Genomic DNA, 16,002 nt, shown 5'->3' with positions numbered 1-16,002 from the left:
TCCACGTCATTATTTATCATTATTTATATTTTCCACCTGTGTAATTATGCTTTCCGGAGAAAACAAGTGAACAACGGAAAATGTCAAATCATGTCCAATCACGGGAAAATTTGGCTTACTTTCTTCTCATTTCCTTTCTCAAGAAGGCAAGTGAACAGAGCCCAAAAATCCCAAGAATAAAAAAAGTCCGGCAACCAAAAGGAATTGATATTTCCACACCACTTGCTATTACACTACTAAGGGTCTTAAGTCTCCTCCATCCAGTGATCCTAACTCTCGGATATGTTGAGAGCCGAAGGGATATGCTTGTCTTTCGACCATTTATGGGGCACAAATTTGGAAGCTGAGATTCGAAGATTCCTCCAACCTTCATTAGATACGACGTTTACTAACGTGCGCCGGGAGGAGCCCGCTACTAACCTACCCCGTCAGATTTTCTTTTAACGTGCTGCTTCTCAACCCATAGCAGAAGACGAGTTTCTGAGGGGATTTTCCGGTACTGATTCCGGCAACCGTGTAAATTCTCCGGAAAGGTATGCAACAATCGTCCCTTTCTCTTTCTCTCTAAATATTTATAAATAAATGAATATTTGAAACTATTCAAACCCTAGAAAATCTAAGAATCCGATTTCTCGGTGTGTCAATGCCGATTTATAAATGGATTTGATTTAAAGAATTTCTATCTCCAAGAACAATGAATCAATCAACGAACGAAATTGCAATTCGATTTTTTTGGCACTTAGGTAAAAATTATTTATCAAGTTTCCTTCATAATTTTGGAGTTTTAGTGAAATTTTCCCCCAGTGTTGATTTATATTTTTGTACTCTTGTGTGGGTATTACATGTGCAGATTTTTTTTAAGAGGTGAAGAACCTGCTAATTATTGAAATCAAAATTAGCAAAGATAGATATTTGAAACCATTTCAGATGATTTAGGTGAAGAATCTGCAAATTATTGTTAGTGGAAGAAATATAGATTTGAACTCCAAATTAGCAAAGATCGCTGTTTGAAACTATTCCTCGTCGCCATGGAGAAGGGCAATGAAAATTGCTACCCTGTATTGATGCTTCCCATCATTTTAACAAGTGTGTTCATTGGTCTCATGATTCGTGTTGCTTATGTGTTATATCATAGTGGGAAGCCTCTTCACACTTCATCTGCACGACCATTTAGAACTCTCATTATATTGGGATCAGGTATGCTCTTCCATCATCATCATTGTAGTTGCATCAAAACCCAACAACTCCTTGATATTAAAAATCCAAGTGTACAGCCAACCCAAAGAAGGGGCCACATGTGCCACTATTGATGCGTATTCGAAGCCCAATAAGTGGCATATTTGCCCATTAGAACTTTTAGGATTTTTATTTCCATGTCATGCAGTTTCAAGGATTTTTATTTCCATATTTAGATTTTAGGGATTTTATTTTCCATGTTATTCTATTTCCAGATTATTTTAATTGCCTATATGTAGGCCCCATGTATTAGGGTTTTCAGATTTGGATGATGAATTAATGAATTGAGAAAATTGATTTCTCCCCTATGCCAATCTTCTTCTCCCCTTCTTCTTCCCTTTCCTCTTCTCCTCCTCCTCCTCTTATTCTTCTATTTCTCCTCTCTAATTTCTTGCCTTCACTCTTCTTTCTTCTATTATCTTCTCCTTCAATTCTTCTCCTCTTCTCATTCTACTTCTCTTTTTCCCCTGTATCCTCTACTTCTCCACCCGTGTACGGGCAACCCAAAAAAAGAGGGGCTACACGTGAGGGGGAATGTTGAAGTATAAATGATTAAATAACACCAACTCTAACAGCTTAAGCTTTTGGAGCAATTGGTTGTTTCACAATCATCACCATCCTTTCTGATCAAGCAGGGGGTCACACAGCTGAGATGCTTAATCTTATAGCCGTGCTTCAAAAGGACCGATTTACGCCAAGATTTTATGTTGCTGCTGCAACTGATAATATGAGTCTTCAAAAAGCTCAGATGTTAGAGGAACACTTGATTTGTCAGGTACATTTCATTTCCTTCTTGATTTCTATTTTATTTTTTATTTTGTATGCTATGCTTAGGTGTTTTTTGAATCTGTGGAGAAAAGCATTACATTTTTCGTGCTAATTTTGGTATTTTTCTAGCGTTTCTGAGAATTATGAAGCTAGTTACTTCTTGTCTATTTGTAATGTAAGCTTTTTCCTCCCCTAACATATAAATGATAGTCTATATCATATAGATTACCCTGTACCAAAAGTGTACTTTTAAATTTTCACCAAAACTGATACGAAACGACCAAAATATTTCTATTTCCATCCAACCCGAATCACATACTAAAACCAAAATACATAGCAAAACCATAACTTCAAGTGTAATAGTGGTGTACTGGTATACTATATCAATATGTGTTATATAATTATATTTATATGAATTGTATATGAAATATGGTATATTTATAATGCATAAATATTTATATGAATTATATGTTGAATGAGGTATCTACTAAATTGTCAGACATGCACGGCAATACATGTCACTAGGTGTTTGATGTTATTAGACTATTAGAGGTAGTTTTTTTTTTGTTTATGCGATGATTTTAGTGTGTATTCGTGCTTATTCTAGCACCTCCCGATGTTATATCTTAAAGGTCTGTCATTATTTGAGGTTGGTGACAACCTTTCTAGTTGGTGTCTTGTTGGTGACAACCTTTCTAGTTGGGATAGAGTTCTACCTCAAGCTGAGTTTGCCTATAATAGTTCTGTGAACCATAGTACAGGTCTTTCCCCTTTTCAGATTATCACAAGCTACTATTCCCCTAGGAAACCAGTTGACCTTATTCCTGCTGTAGCTATTGCCAGTTCTAGAGTTTCTGAGTCTGCCGAGTCTTTTGCGCAGCACATTCGAGACTTACATGCAGAAATAGGAAGAAAGATTATAATTAGCAATGAAACATATAAATCTTATGCAGATGTACATCGAAGGTTACAGGAATTCCAAGAAGGTGACGTGGTAATGGTAAGGATTATGCAGATGTACATCGAAGGTTACAGGAATTCCAAGAAGGTGACGTGGTAATGGTAAGGATTAGGCCAGAACGCTATGGTAAGCGCGTAGTTAGCAAACTACATGCTCATGGCGCGGGACCTTTTAAAATAATTAAAAAGATTAGTGCTAATGCTTATGTTTTTAGATCTTCCATCTGACATGGGAATTAGTAGTACATTTAATGTTGAAGACCTTGCACCATACCATGAACTCTTTTCTGCTGTTGAAAATTCCAAATATGTTTCATCACCGCCCATCCCAGTGCTACCATCTTCTGCCCCACCATTACCCAGATTTGACAAAAGAAAAGAGGTACTAGAAGACATATTGGATGAGAAGATTGTCTCCACTCACACAGGCGGAGTCAGAAAGTTCCTAGTTCGATGGCGAGGAGGACCACATATCGATGATTCCTGGATCACAACCGATGAGCTTCAGGAGCTCCATCCAGACTTATGGGAGCGGTACCTAATCAATTTAATTCACCGGAGGCGAATTCTTCCAAGCCGGGGAGAAATGATGGAGACATCAACGGAGGAGGATTTAAAGTTTACAAGCGAAGAAAGAATCGTGGGAAGGAGAATGACTGATTTTTGCATGAGAGATGGACGTTCACACATGCTACATGGCGTCCACTCCATGTTGATGTTTTTCTTTTAGTTGTTTTTTTATTATTTACTTTCTATTTTCGTCATGTTATTTGCAGTATTTTTTTAGGGCATCAAATCTTGTTCTTTTGGGCTGATTTTGGTATTTTTAGAAAGGTTTTTCGATTACCTATCTAAAGAGCCCAAGATTACGCGATTTGGACTTGATTTGGCTAAGTTATAGGCAGTTTCAGAATATGGTAAGGGTCTATTACGGGATTTACTATTTTAGGTAAGTTTTAGTCAACGTTTTATTTATGTTATTTTAGATGGACGGCTATGATTAGTTGCTTGGGTGTTAAGTTAGTTTTTAGGGTTTTTTTGCTTATAAATATATGTTATGTAAGCATCGTAATGGACTTTTGACTATTGAATAAGGAATTAAAGTTTTTGCAAAAGAAGCTATTGAAGCTTCGAACTTCTTCTCTTCTCTCTTCTTGGTGGCTTCGAGCCATTCTTCTCAATCCCTTCTCATCTTCTCACTTCTATTCTCCTCTCAAATCAGCCATAAACAAGTAAGTTATTAGTTCTTCAATTTTTGTGTGTTCTTGAACCCTACAATACAAAAACCCAAAATCCAAATATCTCCTACATCGTTTAAGATCTCATCTTGAAACTTTGAAGGACTTATTTTGGGATTAAACCTTAGCCATAGCAATCAAAATTCATAGTTTTACAACTTCTTTCGAGGCCAATCAAATTTTCACTCCTTTCAAGCCTCAAAACTTGCTTTTGGAGATTGAAAGCGTAATTGGCCAACGTAGCAGCCTCCTAAACCTGAAAATCTGATTTCTTTCATCATTTAAACCTATTATCTTTCAACCCACAATAGTTTACCCAGAATTTTCAGATCTGTCCAAATTACCAAAATACCCTTTTGGCCTAAATTGGACCGATTTGACCCCGTTTTGTTGCTGCGAAAATTTATTACTGTTTTTTTTCATTGGATTATTGCTGATTTCTCATCAAAATAAGGTTTAATTCATAGGTTTTGGTACTGTTTTTATTATTCTACTTGGTCGCAAGTTTAAAACCCCGATTTAGCCTAATTTTGCCCTTAACTAGTTACCAAAGGACCCTTTAACTATCGACTAATTTGTTTAAGGTTTATTTCATACTAATTGTGTTCTTTCTCATTATTTAATGCAAATTTAAGCCTCAATATTGCTGCTGTTCGCCAATTAATTCTACCTTAAATCAACCCTAGTTAACCAGTAGGTGTCTTTAGCCTCTTAAGAGTTAGCCCTAAACTTTCTTAGAACCCATTATCCCATTAGGAGTGTATGATTTTTCCTCGTTTAGGTATTGTCCTGCATCATATCTGTTGAATGAGGTATCTACTAAATTGCCAGACATGCACGACAATACATGTCACTAGGTGTTTGATGTTATTAAACTATTAGAGGCAGTTTTTTTTATGCTTATGTGATGATTTTTAGTGTGTATTCGTGCTTATGCTAGCAGCTCCCGAAGTTATATCTTAAAGGTCTGTCATTTGCTTTGGTTGTCATATATTTCCGTAATTTTACAAGATTTTTATTGAAATTTCCATCCGAAACCAACATGTTTCCATTTCCATCACCACAGTAAAGCATACCGAAACTGGAACATAAATTCTTGAGCAAAAGTAAGTCGGTCGGGTTGCCTATGGTATAATCCTATGTGTTTTGATGTAGACCTTTGACCACTTTTGATTGAGGGCTGAATTCAGTCCCTTTTGAATTGCCTCTTTGCTTTATTTATGTAGTCTCATTCGTTGCACTGGTATAAGCAACACACATTCATGCATGAATAAGTAAACTGAATATCACTATGGAGTAGGGAAGAATACAAAATCATTATTCTCCTTCAACTTTGGTTAATGAATAGACCTCTCAGTATGCATTACAAAACAAGCCTCACTTTTCAACTTGTACAATAGCTAAAAAATTCCATTCAACTCATGTGTCTTTGTCTCAAGTCTCAACCATCACTACCTGCATTATAGGACATACACTGCCTGTGCTAGGTTCTAATATCATGTAGGTCCCAACTATTATTAAACACCTTTTTACTGTGCCTTCATGTAAACAGCAGTCTTGAAAGCTACAAATTAGACCATCTCTAATCCAAATGAATAGTAAATAAAATATACACCATTACATTGCTTATACCTACAGATTCTTGCAACACTTCCTGATACAAGAAACTAGTTTCTTCCCATGATCCTCTGCTTCATTTTGTTAGTTCTCAATTGGAACCGGGAAATCCTTCTGAAGAAGATATCTCTGGCATGGTTACTTATCAATGTGTCTTGTTACTTTACTTTCGGATGTAATAGACTTACATTTGCATTATCTCTGGTTTTCCAGCATATCTTCAGAAATCAATTTTTGATGCAGGCAGGTTCAGAGAAGATGATAAAGGCTGCTTATTTCATGAAGATTTATCGAAGCCGGGAAGTGGGCCAATCTTATTTAACTTCTGTTGGAACAACTCTAATTGCTATGGTCCATGCCCTTTGGCTAACATTTAAAATCAGACCTGAAGTGGTATTGTTGTTATCTTTTAACTCTTGCTGCATTGTCCTATTATGTCGATTGGGATTGAAGCTACTACATTTTTCACTTAAGATAATTTGGGCCGTTTTCAATTTTTGTCAGATTGTCTGCAATGGCCCCGGCACTTGTATTCCGCTTGGTGTAGCTGCATTCCTTTTTAAGGTTAGTATTTATTATGGTAATTTTGTTCTTTGGGATTCATTTCACATTCTGTGCCTTTTCTCAATTGGATAGGATGGCATTATTCTTTCTGAATGAAACATGCCATTCTCCATATTAATAAAACCGCCAAGTACCACTGTTTGTGCTAGATATAGATATTCAGCTACATTTTGCCAATCAATGACTTATCTTCCTTCTAAGTGGTACTTTCTGAATGATTACTGGAAGTTGGGATTTTATTCCAGTTCATTTGGATAGCTAATCGCAAAATTCAAAGGATCCTTTATTCTTGTATTTATTTTTTACGTTAACAGTGAAAAAATGTTTCATCCAAGTCTTGAGGCCCTGCTTGTAATTCATTTGAGTTGAGGCCCTCTTTGGAAAATTTTAGGGTCTAATTTTTGTCCATATAGAAATAAGGGATGGCTATCATTGAAAAAAATAAAATAAGGGATGGATATTTAAATCTTTAGTTTGTTTCTATCCTTGATTGGTTCCAATGCTAAATTCTATTTGTCTTATGATGTGAGCTAGAAATTCATCACTGAACCTTTACCTGGCTTAAACTGCAGGTAGTCGGTATTCGATGGTCCTCCATTTTTTATGTTGAGAGTATTGCAAGAGTGAGGAAACTCTCTCTCAGTGGCCTGCTGTTATACAAGTCACACCTGGCTGATCAGTTCTTCGTGCAATGGCCGCAACTACAAAGGAAATATACTAGAGCTCACTATGTTGGTTGTCTCATGTAGTTGGCTTTGCTCTTGGTGACAGGTGTAACTCTCTCTCGTCCACTGAGTTGCTGACACGTTTTTCAGTCTTATCAGCTTCTTCGTGTCGTCTCCTTTCACTAATCACACTTACATTGTCAATTACCATCCCGCATTAGAATTTCTATCCATGGCCCTCCACGTACATCTGTATTTTTGAAGTCTTTTTAAAGATTAAATGATGAATGTTCTGTGTGGGACCTCAAAGCCACTCCATCTCGACAAAGTCAAATTTTGCTTCCACTGCCCAAGCATTTGTTGGTGTAGTGGTAAGACCACTAATAGTAAAGCTATGGTCCTGGATAGTATTAACTTTTTCAGCCATGTAATGGTATTATAGATTGTGGCAGAGATTCTCTTGCATAAGAAATTAATAATTCATCATGATTTTAAAGTTTCTTCTATCAGTTTGTGATCTGTTGCCTGGTGAGGTTTCTTATCATGTCTGGTAACAGTGAAATTTTTGTGAACACCTAAATGACTACTGTTTTTTTTTTTTTTTTTTTTTTGAAAGATGAAAATGACTCTACTGTTTATCACTCAAGTTTTTTCAAATTCTGATATGTTGCCAATGACAGACATGAAAGGGGCCACTTCATTTTTGTGGGGTTAGGTGAGGCAGATTTATGCACTAATGATAGCTTATAGTTCAAACTTCAAACTTCAACAACCCCCTTCCCCCCACCCACCCACCCACACACACCCAAAAGACCAGTGAAGGTAGTTCCCAAACTCCCAATTCATATCCATTACCACTAAACGGGTGGCATTTGTTCAGTGATCTGATCTAGTCATTTGCTGGGGTATACCATGGATGGTCTGTCACTCATATGGGGCCCGCATATCCTTTCATGGATCTTTACTTATCCAGTCTGGTATCTCATGAATAGATGTTTTTTTCTCTTTTGAATGGCAGTGAGAATTTAATTGGTCGAAGAAAACAAAGGGAAGATCCAAAGACCAAGATGGTAAGCTTACAGCCTTCAAGAAAAAATACTCTTGTTTATGGTGGTAGTCCTGATTGGGTTTGTTTTTAGAATTTCCTCAGACATGTTTACCGTTGATTTTTTTTCATCTTCCTCTTCATTTAATGGCTGTAGGGGATGAAGGAGCTTCTTGGGTTCCTTGTCAAACCAATTAAGGTGTTTAAAAAAAGTTCAAACCCAGTTTTTCTCAATGGTTTATGTCTCTCTCTCTCTCTCTCTCTGATTATACATACACATACAGACACATTCATACATATATAATGGAGAGAGAGAGAGAGAGAGAGAGAGAGAGAGGTTCTGAACTACTATGTGTGTGGACAAGAAAATATGATACATCTGTAATTACTATCAAAGCTTTCCTTTCTTTATTAATGAACATGTAGTGGTTTTCCTATCAACCCCCAAGCTTACCAACAAAAGATTGTATTACCTTTTTCTTTTTAATTTTTAGCCTATCAAACCCCAAGCTCACCAACAAAAGATTGTATTCCTTTTCTAATGAAAATCCACACTTCATTAAAAATTGGCCGGAGAGAAGGAACACGACACTGATGGCCACCAAGAGCCACCAGTTCAAGTTTCTCAGTCTTTGAGTGGGGGTTGGTTGATACTAGTTGCATCTTTTGATGAGTCTGGATCTTTGGCGTCTACAAAGTAGAAAGAATAATATTTTTAGGATTACTGTCATTTGTTTGTAATAACATGGATTAGTGTGCATTTTTGGGTACAATCCAAATCTTTGTTTTAAGGCTGGAGTTGATCATTGACTAGCCCGAGTCAAGTCAGTTTTACCTTGGTTGAGTTCTTGTTCGAATTCGAGTTTTACTCTTCTAAATCAATTAAAACTCTGACTTGCCCTAGTTATTGAAAATTTGACTTCGTCAATTATTGAATCGCCCTTGTTGATAGGTGGAAGCCTGAGTTTACTTCAAAACACAATACAGTTGGGGTTCTAATAATTAATAGGGAAATGATAAATCCACCCCTTTTCTTTACATGGGACGGCCAGTTCCAGTGTACGTGGCAATCAGGCCCGTTGATTCCTTCCCAGGTGAAGTACATCAGCCCCTCTGCAGTCGTAGATACACTGGAGCTTGCTGTCCCAAGTAAAAAGGTGGTGGATATATCACTTCCCTAATTAATATTGGTGGTAGTTCTATTTTGTATAAGGTATCAGAAAATATTAATTACCGATATGTGTTGTCCATCACTCTTGCCCTTTACCCAGGGGCAGAGCTGCATGTAGCATATGGGGGCAGTTGCCCCTGTTGAGTTGGGCCAAACTCCTTAATAGGCCCAACTCAATTGGGCCCGGCCCCCTTTAAAATCTGAAGCCTGCCGTTTGATGTATAAGCTTGCCCCATTTATGTACAAATCCTGGCTCCACCACAGCCTTCACCCCTAACCACGCTACACATCCTTCATCCAACTCTTTTTCTTTGCTCTGCACGTGTTTCTAGTGCACCAAGTTTTATACCTATTTGTCTTGCATCTTTCATTGGTATCACTGCCACTGCTCCATAGCTACTGCAATTGGTAACCTCCTACATACATATAGTAATTACTTACAATATGCACTTTGAATATCATCAATGTTCACATGTATATACTTTGAAAAACGTTTCCTAAGAAGATACTACCTCATATAACTAGATTTTTGTATTACATATTAGAAATAAGTGAGTATAAATTATCAGTGGATCGTAGATCATTGTGCCTTGTGTATCCAAGATGGGGAAATCGGTGAATCATTTGTTTATCCATTACAAGATGGCTTGGGAGATTTGGAGCTACTTCTTGGCTAGATTCAGTATCTCTTGGGTCTCCCCAAAGGATCTCATTGATGTTTTAGATTGTTGGCAATTAGTCCCTGGCGTAGTAAAGGAAAGATTTTGTGGAATATTTCCTTCCTTGCGGTTAATAGGGTGATGTGGAAAGAGAGAAACGATAGGATCTTTAAGGAAAGTGCTAAGAGTGCTTCTTATTTATTTTCTAAGGTATTAGCTTTGACTGTCTTTTGGGCCAAATCTCTTCCTAGCTTTCAGTTTGTCTCTGCCAATGACTTATGGCATGGGTGGCACGGGGTTTGTTTTAGCTTAGAGAGGAGCCCCTCGATTGTTCATGATCAGGAGCCTCCTTCTAGTGGTTTTTTAAAACTTAACTTTGATGGTTCCAGCCTCGGAAATCCAGTCCAGCTAGTATTGAGGGTGTCCTTAGGGATGATGAAGGTGTTTTTAGGTGGGCTTTTGGCGCAGGCCCTATTGGCATAGCTGATTCTAATGAGGTGGAGGTGTGTGCCGTCCATAAAGGGATTAAGTTTCTTGTGGGAGAGGATCTTAATAAAATGGTGGTTGAAGGAGACTCCTTGAATGTCTTTCGTTGGTTATCCAGATTCCATCTACTTCCTTGGAGATTTGCAGCCGTCTTCAATGAGATTAAAGATATTATCGGTTTTGTGAGTGTTTCCTTCCGCCATATCAAAAGATCGGCTAATGGGGCAGCGAATATGCTTGCTAGGGTTGGGGCTCATAAGGAGGATTTCGAGCTTTTTTATTTTCTTTCCCCCTAATTCTCTCTTGGCTTTTATGTTCTATTATTTTTCTTCTTTGTACATTCTTGCTCTCTCGAACCGTGCTAAGCAATAAGTCATAAGAGATTATAAATTTATGAAGCATTAATTGTTAGAGCCCCAACTGTTACTGTATCCTTCTTTACATTTCAAACCTTTGTTTGGCAAAGGCTAGTCTTATGTTACTTGGTTCATTGGGTTTCCTTCCTCTTGTTATCTAAATGGGATGAATGGGAAATGGTTTTAGGCACATTCTTTGGTTTCTTAGGGAAACTAACATGAGAAAAATAAAGAGCTTCAAAACCCAATGATCGTATCCTTGTTTTACACTTCACACCTTCGTTTCAATGATGGAAAGACATAACTTACCTGTAATGTGGAGCTGGAGTTGTTGAGCCTCGCCCATGGAGACGGAAGAAGAGAAAGTGAGAGCTTAGGAGAAACCATCATCATATATTCATATATAAGTCCGCTAAATGGATGGGTGGGAGATTCGATACGGATCTTCAATCTCTTTTGTTTTCTATGTAAAACCAACTTTCAAGATAGCTCAGCTTCTGTTTTCTCTTTATGTAAGCTATATATACATGTCTCAGTCGAATTGAAAAACATATCAAGTTGATTTTCTTAAAGTTCTCGTGGGGCTGATATATGCCAAGACAAATCACAATTTAATAAAAAAGTTTGATTTTATCAAGTTGCCATAGAACTTTGGCAAAACCACTAACTGGCAAAGCTTAAAAATAGTTTCAAGGGTAGAAAGACTAAAATATCATTTTTTCAAAAATATATATCCAAACCCTCCCTCTCTTTCGTGTGTATGCAAAGACCCATGATTTTAAACTATTACCTTTCTTTATCAATGAACATGTAGTGGCCTGCCCGTCAAACCCCAAGTTTACCAACGAAAGTCAGTATTTTTTTTTATTTTTTATTTTTTGCCTGTTAAACCCCAAGCATACCAAAAAATATTGCAATCCTCCTTCTTCTTCTTTTTCCGCCTGTCAAAGCCCAAGCTTACCAACAAAAGATTGTATTCATTTTCTACAGAAATCAACACCACTTTACTAAAAAGTTCATCAACTACCCTGTCAAGTAGTCATTGGACACTTCATTGACAACATCTCTTCTTGTTATCTTAGACTTATAATCATCAAGATAATGCTGATAGATATAAGACATAAACCCCCACAAAGCCAACAACATAGCAACAATCTTCACCCCATCCATCTTTTCATGGAAAAAGATCGCAGCAAGAACAGGAGCAAAAGGCAAGCCCAACTTGCTAATCACATTGGCAAATAGAGAAGAAACCTGAAAAATCAATGCCAAACAACCAAATAAGAAGACCTGCCAAGCCACAGCAGTCCAACCCAAAGTCATTACATAAGACACACTCCCCTTCCCAAACCCCTCCATCTCTCCCTTCAATTCCTTCCATTCTCCACTCGCAAAAAGACCCACAGCCAAAGCACCAGTTGCAATGGTTTCCGGGTAAATTTGCATTTCGAAGATCGCATAAAAGGTCTCCTTCTTCATCACCTTCTCAAAGAAAAATTGTGTTACAGAGAGTACTAAGGAGTACAAGGCCGATCCAGCGAGGGTGCATAAGAAACCAGCAACGTACTTTCCGGTGGAGACTCTCTTTGAGTCTGTAGAATCAGCATGGACCCCAAGGAGAGCGGCGGAGATGGTGATGAGGACAATAGAAGAGTATGAGAGGAGTGATTTTTTTGCGAATTAAGGAAAAAGGAGAAGAGCGCGTTAAAGGCCAATTGGGTTGCACAGATGAGTGTATAGGTAGAGACTGGGAGGCATAAGAGACCATAAGAATAATGTTAGAAAATTGATGTGCAAATCTGTAATTTAGGATTCGAGAATACCTTATAACAAATTAATCTCACAAGTTGAAGACAGAGATCAATAATACTATTTTCTGCAATAATAATCTGTAAAGGAAAAAAGAAATCGTTAGATCACTTATCGAGTTGAGGCACGAAGAATCTTCACTGTCCTTAAGGCAAATTTCGCCCCCACTATGACGAATCAACGGTGCAGATGGACGTCTCGGCGTATGCCTCCAGGATACAACAACTCTCGCTCCAGGGGTGTGCACTCACACAGCCCGGATGCCTAAGAACTCGCTTATATTTGCCAAAAGCCTTGATCAGAAAACCAGAGAGAAAGCCAGAGAAGAGAAAGAGCAGAAGAAGAATCCGTGAAGGATATCTTTCTGTTTTTCTCTAAAACCGATTTATATAGAAAGGTAATCGACACGTTAGGGTGAAACGTCGCACTCATTTAGTGCGTGAGAGACGTTTTCCAAACTGTCACTAAACCACGATTAAGGAATCTCAAACGGTAAAAAAAGAGTTAAAACAAAAATAAATAAATTCTTGACCGTTAAAAGGAAAAATAAATAAAGAAAAAGAAAAGCCTTAGGTCCACGCGCGCGGCCGGGCGGCGTGCGTGTGTGTTAGATCAAAAGCCCACCGGACCCAAGTGGGCGATCCGTGCGCGTAGGATCCCCATGACCTCTTGCTCATTCACAAGGTTAAGAGAGTGAAAGTATATATATGGCCACTCTCATTCTCTCACACTTCCCATCTAGGACTAAAGTTTTCTCATGACTATAGTCTTTTTGGAAGGAAGCCCAAAAGCATATACAAAATGACTAAAAACACCCCATTGTAAGTTTGAATTACAAAAAGACCTTTTTTTCACATAAAAAGTCAACAAATACAACATGTTTTCAATGGCAACAAGTATTCCAATGGAGACTTAGACAACAGCGAGAGTGGTGACTCTAGGAATGGTTGTGAATTTAGTTGTTGTGGTGGGGATCAAAGGCTTGATGGGGGAGGAGTGGAAGAAGAATAGGAGTGGTAAAAGTATTGGAAAACCTGCTGTTTGAACAACTGCTGCCATCCATTTGCTATTCACTCCTTTTTCATAGTAAAATCTGCCTAGGAGAGTGCCTATGGATTGGCCAGAGAGCACGAACACGAAGCTGATGGCCACCAAGATCCACCATTGCAAATGTCTAATTCTCTGGGGAGGGGGTTGGTTGATGCTAGTTGCATCTGTCCATGAGTTTGGATCTTTGGATTCTCCAACTGGAAAGAATAAAATTGGGAAGATTAGTGTCATTTGTTTGTAATAATATGTGTTGAAATATAAATGATTGAATAACACCAACTTTAACAGCTTAAGCTTTTGGAGATTGGAGTACTTGGTTGTTTCACATGGTATCCGAGCTATTGCCCCATGGCAGGCCCTTGGGTTCGAAACCCAACAACTCCTTGATATTAAAAATTCACGACAACCCAAAAGAGGGGCACATGTGCCATATGTAGGGCCAAAAAAGAGGGGCCACATGTGAGGGGAGTGTTGAAGTATAAATGATTAAATAACACCAACCCTATCAGCTTAAGTTTTTTGTAGTTATTGGTTGTTTCACTGTATGGGTTAGTGTGTATTTGTGGGTGCAATCCAAATCGTTGTTTAAAAACTAGATTAGATCATTGACTAGCCCGTGTCAAATCGGTTATACCTTGGCCGAGTTCTTTTTGGAGTCAATTAAAACTCTTTTGACTTGCCCTAGTCAATGAAAAATTGACTGCATCAATCATTAACTCACCCTTGTTGACTACCTTTTGCCCTCTGGCAACTTCTGGTGGAAGCCAGAGTTTTTAAGCATTGGTTCAAGCTTCAAAGGTAATTGTTATTTACATCCTTTGATCTTTGTTTTTTGGGTAATGATTCTATGAGAAGCTTGATCTATGCCTACTCACATGATGTTGTTGGTAGGACTTGTTGTGGAGATGACCAGGAAATCACACCCTCCCATTGTCAAATCAAAGGCTTGCAAATGGAATGTTAGAAAAAATAAACAAGGGTTCCCATTCAAGGTCTGAGATCAAATGGGTTGTAAATGTTTGATTAGAATAATTTTCACATAATGTCATCTACAAGTCTTTGGAGGCCTTTTTCTGTACTTTTTATGTTTGATTGTTTGAACCAATGCCTAAAATCACTTGGGTCCTTCACTGATTCACCTGAGTACATATGATCCTATCCAGTCAATCAAACTCTGAGTCAATGGAAAGCTCAACCACTTAATCATTAGCTCATTTCAAGGGCATGTTTGGCAACCATGAAAATTTAATCCATGGAATATTAGTGGGCCCAATTGTGAGAGAATGGTGGAGAGGAAGCAGGGTGAGAGATTTGAGAGTTTTAAGAGTGGAGAGTATCGGAAATCCTAAAAAACTGTGGAAAAAAAATACTCTCCTTAAAATTTTTGTCTTTTTCCCTGTTTTTAGTGGCTTTTCATGCTCCCCTCATACCCACCCTATCGACTGAGCCAATAGAAACGCGCCTTCTTAATCACTGATTCACTTTAAGAGCATGTTTGGCATCCATGAAAATTTAATCCATGGAATATTAGTAGGCCCAATTGTTAAAGAGGTGGAGAGGACAGTAGAGTGAGAGATTTGAGAGGGTAGGAGTGGATATAATATGGGAAGTCCTAAAAACTACTCTACTTAAAATCATGTTTTTTTTTTCCTGTTTTTAGGGCCTCTTCAAGCTCCCCTCACACCCATCTATCAACTCTCTCCCCCACCAGCCCATCTATCATAACTGGCCCCACAAATATTACATGGAATTTTTTTTCAAGGTTGCCAGACATGCCAAAGTTTGTTTGTTTTTTTTCCCTATACATATGTTACTTGGTTCATTGGTTTTCCTTTCTCTTGTTATCTAAATGGGGGTGAATAAAAAGATGAATTTGTGCACATTCTTTATTTTCTTGGGGAAACCAACATGTGAAAAATAAAGAGCTTCAAAACCCAATAACTGTATCCTTGAAGACATAACTTTCCAGTAACGTTGAGCTGGTGTTGTTGAACCTCGTCCATGGAGTGGGAGATTCGATAATATTCATATGTATAAGTTAGTCAAATGGATGAGTGGGAGATTCGATACGGCTCTTCAATCTCTCTTGTTTTTTGTTTATACTGAGGAAAACGACCATTTCAAGATAGGTCAGCTTCTGTTTTCTCTGTAATGTAAGCTCTATATGTACATGTCTCACTCACATTAAAAGTGAGTTGATTTTGTATTCTAAGAAAACTCATGTTTTCTTGAGAAATTATACATGAAGGGCTGTATAAACACGTACCCATCATTCCTTCCTTGATATCTGATCCAATATGAGCTCACCTTTTGAGGTGCTGCTGTTGGATCAAATATCAAGGGTGGTACTACTGTCGTGCGACCTTTATGTGTTTACA

The 16,002-nt window shown here is 38.0% G+C and overlaps 1 protein-coding gene and 1 pseudogene across 1 annotated transcript; one reads left to right on the top strand and one right to left on the bottom strand.

Moving 5' to 3' along the window:
- Positions 1-363: 363 nt before the first annotated feature.
- Positions 364-7,537, top strand: LOC143884927 (uncharacterized). The gene is made up of 6 exons (XM_077388791.1): positions 364-533; positions 851-1,197; positions 1,872-2,011; positions 6,063-6,212; positions 6,324-6,383; positions 6,956-7,537. The coding sequence occupies exons 2-6, from the start codon at positions 1,029-1,031 to the stop codon at positions 7,130-7,132; spliced, it is 696 nt and encodes a 231-aa protein (XP_077244906.1). The 5' UTR covers positions 364-533; positions 851-1,028; the 3' UTR covers positions 7,133-7,537.
- Positions 7,538-11,788: 4,251 nt separating this feature from the next.
- Positions 11,789-13,855, bottom strand: LOC143882825 (putative purine permease 11 pseudogene; annotated as a pseudogene).
- Positions 13,856-16,002: the final 2,147 nt, after the last annotated feature.

The sequence above is a fragment of the Tasmannia lanceolata genome, unplaced genomic scaffold (assembly GCF_043159265.1).
Source record: "Tasmannia lanceolata isolate RefF3 unplaced genomic scaffold, GAP_Taslan_0.1 ptg000008l, whole genome shotgun sequence".
Classification (NCBI taxonomy): Eukaryota; Viridiplantae; Streptophyta; class Magnoliopsida; order Canellales; family Winteraceae; genus Tasmannia; species Tasmannia lanceolata.
Note: the sequence above shows the minus strand (reverse complement) of the source record. Positions and strands in the feature narration are given on the sequence as shown.